At 37.3% G+C, this 16,503-nt stretch overlaps 1 protein-coding gene across 2 annotated transcripts in view; it reads left to right on the top strand.

Annotated features, from left to right (window-relative positions):
• Window positions 1-359: 359 nt before the first annotated feature.
• tcerg1l (transcription elongation regulator 1 like) overlaps window positions 360-16,503 on the top strand; it is a 72,441-nt gene continuing 56,297 nt past the window's right edge. Inside the window, exons 1-5 of one of the 2 annotated variants that reach the window (XM_057359433.1) lie at window positions 360-634; window positions 766-820; window positions 1,548-1,823; window positions 4,117-4,263; window positions 5,194-5,374. In XM_057359433.1, the coding sequence (XP_057215416.1) occupies window positions 1,560-1,823; window positions 4,117-4,263; window positions 5,194-5,374 (592 nt within the window). In that variant the 5' untranslated portion in view covers window positions 360-634; window positions 766-820; window positions 1,548-1,559. Of the gene's footprint in view, window positions 635-765; window positions 821-1,500; window positions 1,824-4,116; window positions 4,264-5,193; window positions 5,375-16,503 lie in introns of both variants that reach the window. The other variant, XM_057359434.1, reaches the window with a different exon arrangement.

Below are 16,503 nucleotides of genomic sequence, written 5' to 3'. Positions count from 1 at the left end.
TACCAAAAGTCGAGGTATGTTACCAAACAGATATTTTGTTTGTTTTAAGATTAAAATGTCATTAAGTATTAAACTATTCTTCAATGTTAAGCAGCCTAAAAATGTCGACCTAAATGCCCTTGGACTCGGAGTCTGTTAGACCACGAACAGGACGTGAGGGTTAAATTTATGATCCATGTAGATTTCAAACTCATTTTTCTGGGTTAGTCATGTGGCTGTTAATAAATGAAAACAGACAACACACAACAGGGCCATATTGTAATTATCTCATTAGATCATATGAGTGAGAGTCGTGCGTCTTTGCGCGCCCTGACGCACTGGAGTGGGCTGCCCACAGCGCCGTCAGATCCACACAGAAAGCGGACTGGCAGGACGCGCACATTGAAGCTGCAAAAAGACAGTGTATATTCATCTACGAGGGGTTTTACGCACAAGTTCTCCAAGCCGCACGAGAACGGAAAGGATTATAATGTGACGAGTGATGAATTTGACATGTTTTAGGAGGGGCGTTACAGCACTTCGGGGATATCGAAGGATCATCGTCTTGACAGCGAACAGATTTGAACGTGATTCCCACGGAGGGCACGTGAAGAATCCACTGGTGTGATCGTGCGCATGGGGAGAGCGATTCACGGTGCGTGAACCCGCGCGCGGACATACGCATTTTGGACACAAAAAACTTTAAATTTTGGGGGGTATTCTCAAGAATCTGCAACTATACTTTCATTTTTAATCTGTTTTTTTCCTAAATTCTGTTATTTTTAGCACAACACATCCGCAGTGATGTTAAACTAACGGGATTTTTGAAGCACCCCAATCGGTGAGTTTAAATACAATGTTTGGTGAGTCTTGTTTGACAAAGAGTAACGACAACTTTTTGCATGCACCCGTTTAATTTCATGCAGATATTGCGTGTGCTGCAGAATTTGGGAGTGGAGCTTGGAATGCTTTAAAGAGGGGACCCTTTATCAATATGGCCTCAATTGAATGAGATGTACTGTATGTGTTTAGCGCAAATGCTGTTATGCTAAATATGCTGTTGTAAGACTATTTGAAGTTACGTGTTTTGGCAGTTGAAAAAAAAACGCACGTAGCTACGTATGATTACGCGCTTTGAAAATACATACTGAAATATACACTTAAAAAAATAAAAATGATTACAAGTGTTCTTTGTAACACTTTGCCATTTAGAATAACCGTTTTACAACCTTTCAGTCAAAGAACCGTTTCTCTCTTCATAGTCCGTGGAACCCCTTTCCACTGCAGAGAAGCTTAGAAACGTTTTGTGGATGTTAAAGGTTCTGTATGGAACCAAACAGCCTGACAGAGAACCTTCATTTTTTACGGTACGGTAAACTTTCAGGGACTTTCGGGCAGTGGCGCGGTCTAGTGTGACCAAACATATTCCGACAAGTCGACTATATTTTACAGTTTATTTGAATTGTTGCGATGTTTTTCGAGGCTGGTATACGGATACATGCGCAATATCTGTTTTGCCAGTGTCCACTTCACGGACATCTACCACATTCTCCGTCCGATTCGTGTAGGATGCGGCAGGGATGATCCCGGTCCAGCGCGTCAAAGCTCAGCCTCAGCTGTGGCACATGAGCGTGGATGCTCCTCCGTGGCTCTGGGTGATCCCGAACAACTCCGGACTGTGTAGAGTGGCCGCGTCCCCTCCGGTTCTCATTTCCTCTCGCCCTCCTCCGGTGATTCAGGCGGTGTCGGGATGGCAGATGTCCCGCGACCCGTTTCTGCCGGTGATGCGCGCTGCCGCTGCGGAACCCGCGAGCATGAGGCAGTTCACGCTGCCCGGTGTTCAGGTAACGGGGCATCATTTATACTTTCTCAGTTGAAAAACAAAGTCTTTGCTCGTTCTATACTCCAGTAGCCATATCATAGAATTGATGTACATCTGTAGGACCAGTCCTATGTTGTTCAATATGTTAGAAATTATGTTGAACTATTTGGGAGGCATTTTGGATGCTTTTATATACAGAAATAAATGACATATATTCTGCTGCGGAACACAAAGGGATGCAGAATGTTGGAGACTGACAGCCTCAGTAACTTTGTATGAAAAAATCAGTTTCTACATGATTCTTATGATTCACAAAAGTAATGAGTTTTCAGAATTTTCAAATCATTCGCATTCACAAAGTTAGTTTTTGATAAAACGTTACTCTAAGAATATTGTCAAATAATATTGCCGTTATCATTAATAACATTTATTTTGAAGGGCCCATCCCTGTTGTAAATATCCATTAAATAGCTATTAGATCTGCAAGTCTGCCAGCTGAAGGCAGGTGGTACTAGTATGGGACTTACTCATTCTAAAAATGGACAAACATATGTATATGGTCCTCTGAACAAGATGAGTCACAGTTTTTGTTTATGTATGGACATAGCTGTACATACTGTATTTACAGCTTCCAAATTCTGTCAAGTTTTAGGCATATGCCAGCACGGTCTCAGAGCTAGGACTATAAGTGACAAAACATTCATTGTGATTTCTAGTAATCTTATAAAACATGCCCAAAGTTCATGTTTTGGGATCCTGGGCCTTTCAAACTGTAAAACTGAGAATGAAATTTTGAGCCACCTGCTGTCATCCCCATCAGTGCCACTGTACCACAGCTAGAGGCGCTGCAGTCAGGACGACCCTCACATCCGCAGTCGCATCCCCCTCACACGCTGGAACTCAGCGTGACATTTAATCTGTGTGCCGAGCGGAGGCAGCTTCAAAACGGCAATGTGGACCTTGTGTTTTTCACATCATTATAGTGATGTTTAGAGCAAGCTGCAAAAATGAACTTGGCTGGAAACAGTGAGAGAGAGGTACTGAGAAGAGTAGAATATATTATTCCAACAGAGAGTTGCAGACAGCCTTCAGAACAGCCTTTGATAGACTGCCACTGCAGAGAGGCATTGACGCGGAGCCGTGCGAGGAAGAATGGGATATTACATTGAACAAACGCCTTTATACAGTCTGCAAAAAAACTTTTTCCAGCTTGAAAGTCAACAAGATGCGGTTCCCAACCAGTGTATGAATGATTTAGTGACCTTCAGGGGAATTGTCTTTTTAAAGACATTTCTGACGGTGAATGTTCATCCTTCTTAGTAGGTCAGGGTCAAGTATTATTTAGAGGGGTCAGATCTTTTTCGAAAACCTGTTTTACAGAAATTCGGCGATGTTTAATGAGAAAAAATGGAATATGTATTTGAGCTATTATGAAATGATTTGATCAGAAAATGTGGTCTCTGTGTGACAGGGAGTTTAAGAGAAGAGCTTTGAAAAATAAGAGGGCTTGATGGTTGTTTTAGAGGCTGAGCTGTTTTTAAAAGTAAAAAAAATGTAACTTTTTTCCACGGAATAATGTTAACCGATGTTTTATTTATAACAAACACAGAAATGTAAATGAGATCATTGAGGTTGAGCTCATTTAAAACAACCACTTTACATTCTTAAATATAAAGGCGTCTGCAGAAGCTAAAACAGGGTTCAGATATGACATGAAAAGCACAGATATCCTTTCATTTCTTAGTCATTTACAAAACTCTACTATGTTTCAAGGTGCCCAGAAACCAATACGCTGATTAAAAAAACAACTTGAATCTCCAATAACCATAAAGTCAACTCAAGACCAGACAAATAATGTTCTTCATAACAAAAGCTTTTTTTGCTGGATGTTCTGCAAAGAGCCATCGGAGAACCTTTAGCTTCGAAAGTATCCAAGGCGGGTTCAGTGTGTATGTTTGGCACTGCTTTTTTGTCCATCATTGAATAATCGATGCAGCGTTTTAGTTCATTTCACAGTCTTGACCAGTCGTGGAGCGTAGAGTAACAAACAGAAGTCAATTTCCAAATCTTTCTGCAGCTGATGACTCGCTAACAAGAGGTGTAGAGGTTTCTCTAGTTATTGATTGTAAACACAAACGGGGCATTGCAATAATTAAACTTTTACTGAGAAATCTATTGCCAGAAAAAAAAGTAGGATTTTCACAGACTTCCATTACTCTTGTCTGTAGGAAAGACATGCAGCACAGCATTCATACCTTTTTTCACACCAATAAGAGTTGTTCTTAATTCATACCTCTTGTGTTTGCCTTTACCAGTGGAATTTGCCATCCAGACCTCATCTGTTGGGTTTCCAGCCTTCTGCGGGTGTTGACTTGCTCCCCGTGTTCCCTCAAGTATACCGGACAGTCCTGCCTCCACACTACGGCAAGAGATGGGTGGAAAAACGTGTGCCTGACTACAAGGTAAAAAAACGTTCAATGTTAAAATATACATTGTTCTTCTCAAAATGAAGCTTTAAGAATGAATGTAACCCTTTTGGGAATGTTACATGAATGGGCATGATTTCATTATGGGGAGACCGGGGCTAGTTGTCACACAGATGTTTGAGCTTTCATTAGATTACATTTTCATTTTAAATGGACCAAAAAATGAATAAAAAGCAGCCAGCCAGTCCAGCATAGACCGAAGTTCCTTTAATACTCTTTAGAAAGCGTCTCAGGGTGAGAACTCAAGAAGCTGGATGATAAAATGCTAAAGGCTAAAATGATAAAGTGTACGATTTTGCACATTTTAGGCAAAGAGATGTTAAAATATAACAGTTATTTATTTATTTTTTTCCTGTTTTTAGTCCCAACATGACTCCCACAGTTACAATTGTGTCATTGTGGTTTTAAAAGGTTTACTATTATTCTAAATTGTGGAAAAATATAAAGATTGATCCTAAATTTCTGATGGGTAAATAATAACTTTATCTTAGTAACTATAGGCATCAAAAGTCCAGTTTAAAAATGTTCAGCTGTGGTTTTATAGGTTTCAAACAGCTAAACGCTTTAATTTAATAATAACAATTTCTGCAGTTTTTGGGCTTGTTTTGTGTATAATGTTTTGGTATTCAAATGATATTGGAGGAGGTTTTTACAAAAGGTCAAAGTGTGTTCAATGAATGCATCTTCATTCCTGCGCAATAATGGTGGAAATTGTTAACGGAGCTAATGCTTGTAAAAGCTTTATTGGCACTTATTAGCCTCATATACATCGCAAATGCCGTTCCAGCGTATTTTAAATGTGATTTGCAGCACAAAAAAACTTTCGCTCATGGGCATTTAATAGCCTGAATTTTTTTCAACTGTTCTCCTTCTACACAAGAATTGTTTTGTTTCTCTCATTTGCAGTTTTATCTTAACAACACTTTAGCCCTGGAGACCAGTTGGATTAGTCCAGATGAAATGGGAATTTTCCAGCGTCTGGAGAAGCCAGTGCTGCGGACAAATCAAACAGCGTTGAGCATATGTAGGCCAGCTGCTGCCTCCAGGAATATCCACACGCTGCTTTTGACACCCAGACGCATTTCAGGTAGGTGGGACAATTTATGATCCCAGCATCCATTTCCTACCCCTGTGATTTCTGCCCTGCTGTTTGGCTACCATCCATCAGAGGATATATTTTTGTCTTATTTTCTCCCAAGACTCTGTGTTTTGTTTTTTATTTTCTTTGTAACTTTAATCTTCTTATTGAAGTCGATGTAACGGCATAGGAGGATTGTCAGCGGACATGTTGCGTTTCTCGTCAAGAGCAAAACAACGTTGCGGATCTTTCCGTGCGTGGGAGCGAGAGGCGGTTTGATTTGCGTTGCTTATGAAATGATTTTAAATTTCAGCTTTAATCAGCTGAAGTGAGCAGTGTAGACAGCTTAACAGCGTGTAACGAAGAAGCGTAATGAGGATGCTGTACAAACTAATTATGCCATTTGATTCTGGCAACCTGACAATCTGACAAATACCACACACTGTACTGGCCTTTAGAGGGTCAGTCCTGCTGTGTGGGATCTCTTCAAGTGCTCAGACACTTCTGAATGTTAAATGATTCATTATAGCTGAAACACCCAGAGAGAAATGTTATTCCTTAGAGGTTGCTTTTTCATACCTGAGAATTGGGGGGGGGGGGGGTGATGGAGGTTGTGTACCAGTTGTGTTTTCTCCTAAAATTGCTTATGAGGCAATTGTCGAAACCATGAAGAGTATGGATGTGTAAAATGAATGTAGGTTTTAGAGGTAAAATAATCTGGATTTTGGGTCGATTTGATGAGAAATGTTTGAGTTCATATTGAGATCTTCAGTAATAAGATCTCTTCTGAAACTCTAACGACAGAGACATTTGTGAGATTTCTGCCTCTTTTTATATCTGAGACACAGAAGAGACTTTAGCAAAAGTTTCAATTTCCTATTCATTTTATTTTTCAATTGCTGCGTATGATAAATGATTTTTAAGAGACAACATCTGGGATTTTTCTTGTGGACGTTTGCCATTAAATAATAAAGACTGAAATACAGCCGTGGAAAATATTGAGACATCATTCCAAATTTGAATTTAATCAGCATTTCTAGATGTGTAGTGGCCATTCGAATCCAGAATTTCAACAAAATCAAACCTCAGGAGTGACATGAAGTCATCCAACAGCAATGTGAAAGACTGACAGCATGACAAGACACACGAAAACTGTGATCAAAATCCAGGTTATCACAAAAAAATTACTTTTTCGTAAATACATGTAGACATATGACTGCTGTGTTGCTTAAAAGTGAACATGAACTTGTTTTCTTTGCAGTATTTGAGGTCTGAAAAATATAGAGCATCTTTTGTTATCTTGACCTGTTTCTCCAGTTTTCATTTTCTGCAAGTGAATGCAAATAATAAACATTATTTTCATTTGTAATTTGGTAGAAATATTGTTAGTAGTTCACAGAATGAAACAAAAATGATCATTAACCTAAACACATACCTATAAATGCAAATTCAGAAAAACTGAAAATCATTTTGAAATGGTCTGTAATTATTTCCGCGGCTGTATAATAGCTCTTGCTTAAAGTGCTTTAGGGGTTACTTGTGATCCCCTGTTGTGTATGTCTGCATCTATTCTGAGTTCATTTTAACCTTAAACACAGATTTCATAAACGTTTAACACTGTTAGAAAGTCAGACGCTTAAGGTTGTAAGCACATTTCCCTGCAGTTGTTTTTAGGTACTGTCCATGAACTGTCTAAATGCTGCCACCAATTATTCTCTCTTTCTCTTCATCTGCCTCTGTATGTCTTGTAGTTTGATGTCTCTGAGAGATAAACAAGATGCTCTGGCAGACCCACATGTCAGCAACCTTCTAGTTGATTCCATAACTACACTATCTATTATTATAGACTGTCTTGGTTGGAATACAGGATTGTAGATTGTGAATCAGAGTATAGGTGTGATGATGTTTCATAGGTCAGGTGGATTATACTGTATGTCTGATTCATTTAAAGTGTGATTTAGCTGTTGATGATGTGGCCAACCTTGAATGTAGTGAAGCACTGGCATTTGTTCCAGTAAAAGCCTGTCCACTGCCTACATGAAATGTTCATTATAACTAATCTGGAACACAAACAGCAACTTATTTGTCAGTCTTTAGGCTTTTTATCTTAAAATTCTGTCATTTTATCATATTTGTGAGCTAAACATGGCGCAGCTGCAAAATGCACATACATCCTTTATTAAATGAATCCAAATTCCACTCCAGTGGAATATTAAATCTCTTCTAAACTGAAACGATACGATTGTGAGAGAAAACTATGTTTTGAGCTTCTTTAGCGATCGATGTGTCACATATTAATGGAAACATACAGCACAGAAAAGCTCAAATATGACAGCATATCGATAACATCAAATCTCATTGTGACTAGCTGTCGTGGCGTGTTTCATCACTACTTTTTATATATTGAATTAAACATAAGAATATTTATGATCAACATTTCGCTGTGTTGCAATGCATTCTGGGATGGATATCCGACTGTTCTGTAAACGATACATGTGATGTGATTAGAATTTAGAGGGTGTCTTAGGAGGCAGCATGATTGTGTGGAACAGCCTTTGCAACAGTAGGCAGCTCTCTAGGTTTTGGAACAGGGTGAGAGAGAGAGAGAGAGAGAGAGAGAGAATGTGTGTGTGTGTGTGTGTGTGTGTGTGTGTGTGTACGTGTGTGCGCGTGCCTGTGTGTGTGTGTTCAGTCCACCCAGCTATGTCCAATAACCCTTTTAGGCAGTTCTTTCTCATAGTGAGTTCAAACAGCCAAAGAAAGGCAACATTGACAGAAAGAGAGTTTGGGTGTGTGTGCGGAAAGTCATGGTTGCTACACATTTTTCACCGTAGAGGACACACTGGTTGGTTTTGACTGGTAATTGACCAACGGGTTTGAAAAATGGCTTCTTTCCTTCGTTCATGACAGTTGTTACAGATATACCATCCTGGATAGTCTCTCTGTGAAGTTCATACACTCCCAAGACAAAGCAGTAACCCAGTTTAAGGATCTCCATCCTGAAATATCATGCATATGTGTGTCATAGATGTGGACACAGAGCTGTGATAAAGTGCTGTATAGGAATCAGATTCACATTTAAAGGGATAGTTCACTGTTTGAATAGTTCTTTCATTATTTTCTCACCCTCGTGTCTTTCAAACCTGTATGACTCTCTTTCTTCTGAATAACACAAAAGAAGATATTTTGAAGAATGTCGATAACCAAACAATACTGAACCCCATTGACGCAAAATAACTTTTGACATTTTTAAAAATTTCTTCTTTTGTTTCGCACAGAAGAAAGAGTCATATACAGGTAAGAAATGACTGAATTTTCATCTTTGTGTCTTATTTTTTACTCTTCCAAATGTCATTACGAACCCCTTTGTGAGAGGATTTGTCCCGAAATAGAATCACAGATTTCTTTTTTATTTTCCCTACATCTGTAGATTAAACCTATATACTGTACTATATTTTATATTCAGCTGCTTTTGCTATTTGTAATATTGAGATGACAAACATTTTGTCTCAGAAATAATCTCTCAAACGCTGTCTACGGTTGCCTCTCTATGCTCCATAACCTCAAAATTATATCTTTGCGGCCCCATAACCTGCAAATCACAAGAATATTCTGTCTGTGGCTGCATATGTTGAAGAAAAACGATTTATTTCTCATGGAAATGAAATGAGTGATGTGTGAGTGAAATGAACAGCGAAAGAGAATCAATGTATAGATTTGAAGTGAAGTATATTATTAATATTATGTTCTTGCGTGCCATGATGGCCGAGAGCACTATCAAACATTGAGGAAAAAACTAAATATTTTAGAAAACAGAAATTTCCTAGAATGCTTTGTTATGCAGTTTGCTTTGAGAAAGAATCTTCTATTAAAATGATTAGAAATTTGTCCTTCATACAAGAAGAAAAACAATTCTTCCCTTTCTCATCTGTTTTCTTTAGTTCATACTCAATATGCCCAAGAAAAGATGATCTTTGTTCATGACAATTATGAGATCTTGATCTGATCTTTTTCACCTTTGATGAGCTAAGCTTAAAGGAACAGTTCACCCAAAAATAAAAAATTCTGTCATCATTTACTTTACCTTCGAATTGTTCCAAATCAGTATAAATTTCTTTGTTCTGATGAACACAGAGAGAGATATTTAGACAAATTCTTGTAACCAAACAGTTCTTGGACCCCATTGACAATAGTCGGATAAAATACTTTATCATTTTTTTGTTCTGTTGAACACAAAAGAAGATATTTTGAAGTTCAATGTCATTTTTCCCACTGTGGGAGTCAATGGGGTCCAAGAACTGTCTGGTCACAAGAATTTGTCCAAATATCTTTCTCTGTGTTGAACCAAACAAAGAAATGTATACAGGTTTGGAACAATTAATGCAGTATTTCATTTTTGGGTGAACTATCCCTTTAACATAGGGGTGAAGTGGACCGGATATTTTGCAACACCTCAGTGTTGGATACAAAGTGATAGTTGAATAACCTCAGCACAGCAAAGCCTTCGGGAGCGACTGAACTCGAGAAGCGGACTTGTGCGCTTGAGCGGTATTGAAAGACTCAAAAGTTGTTCTAACAAAGTCATTCTCTCGGCTCGAGCTGTTGATGAGCGTTAGCCGAGGCAGTAATTGGTGCCAGGGGGTGTGCTGTATTCTCAGAATCGAAGACTGTAAGGAAGTCCAATTTGCGTCCTCGCTTCCTTCCCGCAGGAAATTTCTCGGCGTCTGCAAACACACCGGCACAGGTCAGCGCAGTTTAAGAGCTTTTCTCCCAAGTAACAGCTTACTTTATTAGGATCGCTATGTTCTCCGGATAATTTGGTGCGGCACTCACGGCAATTGCCTCTGAGAAAACAAGTGTAGAGTGTTGTAAAAGTTACATGGGTGCTTTTTCTTGTTTGTGAAAATGTTGTGTGTCCTTAACGTTGTTTGAGTTTAACAAGGCATCACCCCTTACATGTTTTAAGGCACTTAGTATCAAGTTCCTTATAAAGACTAACCATGCATTTATTATTGTATAAGTAAACTTTTTTTTGCAGAATTGATTGCTATTTGTATAACCATAGTTTTAATACAAATACCATATTTAATTTGTGCTTACTATGGTTTAACTATATTTAACAGAATTTGCTGTCTTTTGTAAACCAGACATTACACCGCGAGTCATAAGTATGGCTAGCTTCTAACTTACTGCTCCCATTAGCATTTTAATTGTTAGTTAGTGTTATTGAGATAGATTTTCACATTTAACACTGTGTTGTGTATTTTGGTTTTGCTCTTTCTGAGTAAATTGCTCTCAGAGAGGACAGAGAGATTAGGAATTAAACTGAATCGCTCCCTCTTCTGCATTCAGAATTGTATTATTTTTGTTCAATCACTGAAAGCTGTATTTATTTCAGGTTCATTGTCACGTACAAAGCCAACCTTACACCTTACAAGTAAAATGCGGTTTGTTAGTGCATTACATACATTATGAACATTCAATAAATATCACTTATTTTTACTTTATTAAGTAATTTAATGTATAAATACAATTAGTCATTTTTTATTGTTCTAAATTACTAAATATATGTGAAGTGTTCATTTGCAACTCTGTTTTCATATTGTGCATTCCACGTTATGTTAATTAAACTGCAGTTGGGTTGTTTTGATTAAGTAATAATAACAACAACAACAAATACAGCTAACTAACACGATAAAAAAATATATATGAAAATGAATAAAAACGGAATGATCTGTTTTGGCAAATGAACTCTTCATATATTCGGTTCCATTCACATTTATTTCTATACGCTTTTCACAATTTTGCATTTTTGCTAAGCAGCTTTATGGAAAATACGTTTTGTCAGGAAAAATAGTATAGAAATAAGAAATGACATTCAAGGTGTAAACGTTTGCTTGTCTTTCTATTTTGTTGCATTAACTACTGAGAACATATGGACCCTTTTTGCAAACTGTTACTTTTTGTATCTACCATAAAAAAATTGTAAAGAAAAAATCCATTAAAAACATGTTGAGAGTATGATTAGAAAACTAGAACATACATTTGTGACATGATGAAAACGGAGCAAATCGATAACTGAAGCCAACAATTTTCTGAGATTCAGGCATTCCTCATCTACCCGGCACTGAATCCGCCTCTGGCCATGCTGTACGTTTCCATGTTCAACATTAATAGTTTGTGCTCTACATCTAAAAGAAGGACAAAGGAAATATGTTCAGTACAAAACGGGAGTTATAATAGCCCAGACATATGTTTCCAATTTCTATGCAATTTTGTGATCATTAAACTCTGTCATTACAAGGGACCCATCCGTGTTGTGTGAGCGGCTCAGCTTCAAATACTGTATCGATCCAAAACACTACGTTTGCCTTGTCATGTACTGATAAACCAATACTCTTCTGTTTTATTTTGTCATGCGTTCGTCCTTTTTGATTCACATCAGCGCGGGAATCAGTATCTTTATAAGGTTGGACCGAGTTCAATTGTGTGCCGTCTCTGCGGGACGTTCTAGCCTCCGTGTCGAGGAGAGGTTATAGCACACAGAGAAAATTGATAAAACTGTCAGTGCTGGAAGAAAACTATGGAGCTGTAGTAACTTACTGTTATTAGATCTGTAAGTGACCGAGAAATTAGCACAGCTTGAGCAACATGCATATTTTAAGTAGCGAAACGTCACGCACCATGCGAAAGTCTCTTAATTAATACACTTTTGATATTTTTGGAGCTTTGGTGTGCCGACTTTATATACAATTCTTTATTCGTTTTTGGTGGAGCACCCACTTGAGGTTGATGTGCGTGCTTTTGTCTTTTCTTTGGAGTACAGGACAGTTGTCTATTTTACCTAGTTTTTCTCTTTCAGTGCATTGAATGGTACTGTTTACTGTATTCATCATTTCTTTTGTTGTGGTTTTGTAGGTTCATTATGGCATGGCAAAACAGCTGAATAGCAGGAAGCATTGTAAGTGTATTTTAATATTGTGTTCTCGCTGCATCGGTGGCCAAATGCAAGAACCATTTATGAGCCATTAGGAGAACCAAATGTCATGAAAATATTTCTTGTAAGGAGGGTCTATAGTCGCTCTGTAGGAGAACCAGTTGAGATATTAGAGATCATATCAATGACTAGTTTTTCTTATAATGATGCCAACAGAACAATTATTATGAATGGAAACACTAGAACCGATTCACAGCCCTATATCAGAAAGTTTAAACGCCGGACAAGTGTTTGGAAGGAGAGAAATTGATTTCTTGGCAACCAAACTAGTGCAAGTTTTATTTTAGCCCACTTGGGGCCGTTCATTCATCATCTAATAGGTGGAAACACTTTTAGATGCTACCTGAGGGCTTTCTGGAGACTGTTTCTAGTTGAGTGCGTTTTAAGGTTCTGGTTTCTGGGCAAAAAAGGCATTTTTACTTTCGTCTGTTTCACAGACCTGCTCCGAGATCCGATTTTTTTTGCCCTTTATTATTGACAGGACCTAATGGAAGGTGAAAAGTCACTCTGGTTGCCTAGTCAAGATATACGCAGCTTCTGGAAAATAGAGTTTAAAAGTTGAGCAGGCGATTTAGAAGCGTTCGGTGGGAACGTGGTCTGCCTCGACTGGATTTCTCCAAAGCTCTTGTGGGAACTTTAATGGGACCTTAAACACCTCCACATTTTTATGCTTTTCCTTTAGCCACAGACAGAGCCATGACCAAGACTGAAAATATGAAAAATAAACAAATTTTATTATAGTAAAAACTGAACTCAATAATAGACTATACATAATAGCACAGTTTGTAAGAAGCTAAATACTTGACGCGGTGCATCTGTTTATACTGCAGTACAACGGCATGGTTTTCCAGCGTCCTAAAATGTATATATATATATATATATATATTGCTATGCCTGAAGAATCTAGCGCAGTGCAACCGCCTCACTAATGCGCTCGGTTACACGCTTTCTCACATATGGCTTGAGTTAGTTCAAACAGAATTCTTTCCCACATTTGAAATAAGAAACATTGATTTGTTTGACACACTTTTAGGGCAGACTTTGTGTGAATATTAATTAAAAACTGGGCAACTCCAGATCTTTTATTTATTTATTTTTTGGTATTATTAACTTTTAGAAATGTAGGGATTCAGATTTTTAAAGGAATGTCTAGACGTCAACACTCTTAAGACTTTTCTTCATCCATGTCACCATATAAATAAATCTGTGGGGAAAATGTATTGCTTATTGTTTATCTTTTTATAGTTTATCAGACGATGTTTCAGTTACTATGTGGCACCAAAAAACATTTTTTTTGTAAAATTAAAATACGATAAATACAAGCAAAAATCAGTTAAGACTATAAAACTCAATTGATCTTGGAGGAATTACATGAGAATGTGGTAAAATCCACAGCGGTGAACTCTTGCTGGTTTGAGGTGAGAAGTTAAGGCGTCTCCATTTGCTCTCCATTTAACCTCATTGCTATCTCGGAGAACCAATTGAGATATCAAAGAGATCTTATTCACTAGTTGTTTTTCTTTTGAGAACACCAACTATTTAAATGATTTTTATCACTCAGATATCACTAAGGGGCATTTTGTGTTTTATGTAAATCTATATTAAAGTGATACATAATAACAGTGCTTATGTTTTGTCAGTGCACCGTATGTCCCCACCGGGCTAGTTTTCAGCTCAAACACTTATTCCTTTTGAAAGCCACTTCTTAAAGCTGCTTGTGCCAAACCACTTTCACAAAAAACAAAAGCGTTTAGTATTATTATCCAGCCTTTGTGTTAGAGGAGGAGCCCTGGAGAGCGATACCGTAAATTAGCACAACAACAACTTTCCAAGGAGAGAGAATGAGGTAGAAAGTTTATTACCCAAGTAAATGTGGGAGGAGGAAGGGGAGGACAATGGGCGGACAGCAGAGAGACAGAGAGAGGAGGACAGAGACACAGAGGCTCTCTGTGAATGAAGATAATAGCAGTGTAGTTTCAAGCACATATAAGTGGCCGAAAGTTTTTAAGTGCTCTCACTTGCAGTTTCAGCACCACAGCAGACCGGACAGCTCCAAAGTGCTGAAGGCTTCTACATTTACCCTCGTCTCACCCTGAAAACTTTCTACTCAATTTCTCTCAAACAAGAGCCCTTGAGAGAAGAGAAGGACGGATAGACCCACACACACTTAATGAAGGAGACAGACATATAGAGCGGGGATTGCTTTGGCCCTGATTAAACTTCCTCAAAACACAATTTCACATTCTTAGTACACTGTAAAAAATGTAAGCCTACACAACAACAAAAAATCTTAGTACTAATTTCCTAATCAACTTTTGGGCAAGCAGTTTATGTGAACTAAATTTACTGAGTAACTACAAAAAGAAAAGAAAAACTTAAGTAGGCAACAAGCTGTTTTCTAAGTTCTCTCAACTACGACTTTAAATCCACCCAACTCTAAGAAACCCAAGTTTTCATTTAACTTTGTTTTATTATTTTATTACATAATACAAATCAAAACAGACCAGAACATTGGTCAAGTAACTGTTCAAACAGTTGTGTTGAAGCCACTTTTAACGGTAGCAGGATTGCGTCATTCACATATCCCTCAACACTGAACACACAAACCTCGATCATGGTGACCATTAAAAAACCCATCATTCATTAAAAAACAAACCTATATACATCAGGCAACTATTTATATACAATATTTACACTATATACAATTTCAACAACAAAAGCATAAAAAATGTCTGACAAAACTAAAACGAATTTGATTTAAAAACGAATTGAACATGTCACAATGCATGCTGGGAACTTTCCGATTGTTCAGATTACACAGTTTGTTAAATTGTTCAAACTTTTTTGCCACATTTTGACCAAAACTTAAATATCTAAGTCAAGTAAAAAAATCTTTGTCAGCAACAATTTAAGTCTAATTTTGTTTAGTATACACAAAATAATCAATTGACTCATTCTACTAAAAAATCTTTGCTCAAGAATTTGCTCATGAATTGATTTTGTTAGAAGAACATTTTTAAACTGGATATTTTTACAATAGTTTGTTTAGTTAGCATAACTGATGTATGTGTTTTTTTTACGAAATTAAATCTGTTTAATCCTGGAACAACACCTGACTTGCCTCAACATGGTCAACATTGTAGCCTGGGTTAATTAATCTCAGCAGTTGGGTTTGTCCCTTTTTGATCCAATGCTGGGTTGAAAATAACCCAGCATTATTAGCGTGGTTTTTCTTTGTACTTTTACTAAAGGTCTCTCATTGTTTTCAGCTGAAGTCGTATGTACAACAAAAATGGTTATTTAAAATAAATGTTTCCGTTTCCATTTTTAAATTAGTTTAAAATATATCCAATTTTGTGTATTGTGCTGAATTGTAAACTGACTGTATCGTTATACCGTCTTGTAATGTTAATATTAGATTTTCATATTTATAGATGAGTAGTCTGGCTTGGGGTACCAAAGGTAACACATTAAAATCTATATACAGTCAAACCAAAATATATATATAATATTTTGATATTTTTTTACTAGTGGGTGCAGGACACTGTAGCTCATTTATGTAAGTGAGGATAGCAAAATAAAGTAAACTGTGACATATTCTAGCCAAAATTCCTCATAAAGTGGTCTACCTGTAAAATTAATCAAATTGATCTGTTGTATGGTGAGAAGTCTTAGTTCTGCCAATCAGAGCTTGTTAACAGTATCAAAGTCATAATTAAAATCCAGGGGGATCGAGCTTTTACCATAGCCACACCTACACTTTGGAACAGTTTACCTATCCATATTAGAACTGTACCAACTTAACATATTTTTAAAACAAAGTCAAAAACATATCTGTTTACTACAGCCTATGATTTGTAATGTCCTCTGTGGTATGTTGCTGTACTTTAAAAAAAATCTATTTGCATTTTTCTTATTTTTTAGAACTTTGTACAACACATTGGTCAACTATGGTTGTTTTAAATTGTGCTTTATAAATACATTGAGATTGAGAGTAAAACTGATAAAAAATTGGGACCAAATGATTCAGACACTCTGAGCTGACCATGTTTTTTTCTTTAATTGCTAATGCCACCTTTTTACATCACAGACTGAACAAAATTAGGCATTGCGTGGTAATTGGTTGCCCTAAATTGGTATT

The sequence above is a fragment of the Triplophysa rosa genome, linkage group LG18 (assembly GCF_024868665.1).
Source record: "Triplophysa rosa linkage group LG18, Trosa_1v2, whole genome shotgun sequence".
In the NCBI taxonomy this organism is placed as follows: Eukaryota; Metazoa; Chordata; class Actinopteri; order Cypriniformes; family Nemacheilidae; genus Triplophysa; species Triplophysa rosa.
Note: the sequence above shows the minus strand (reverse complement) of the source record. Positions and strands in the feature narration are given on the sequence as shown.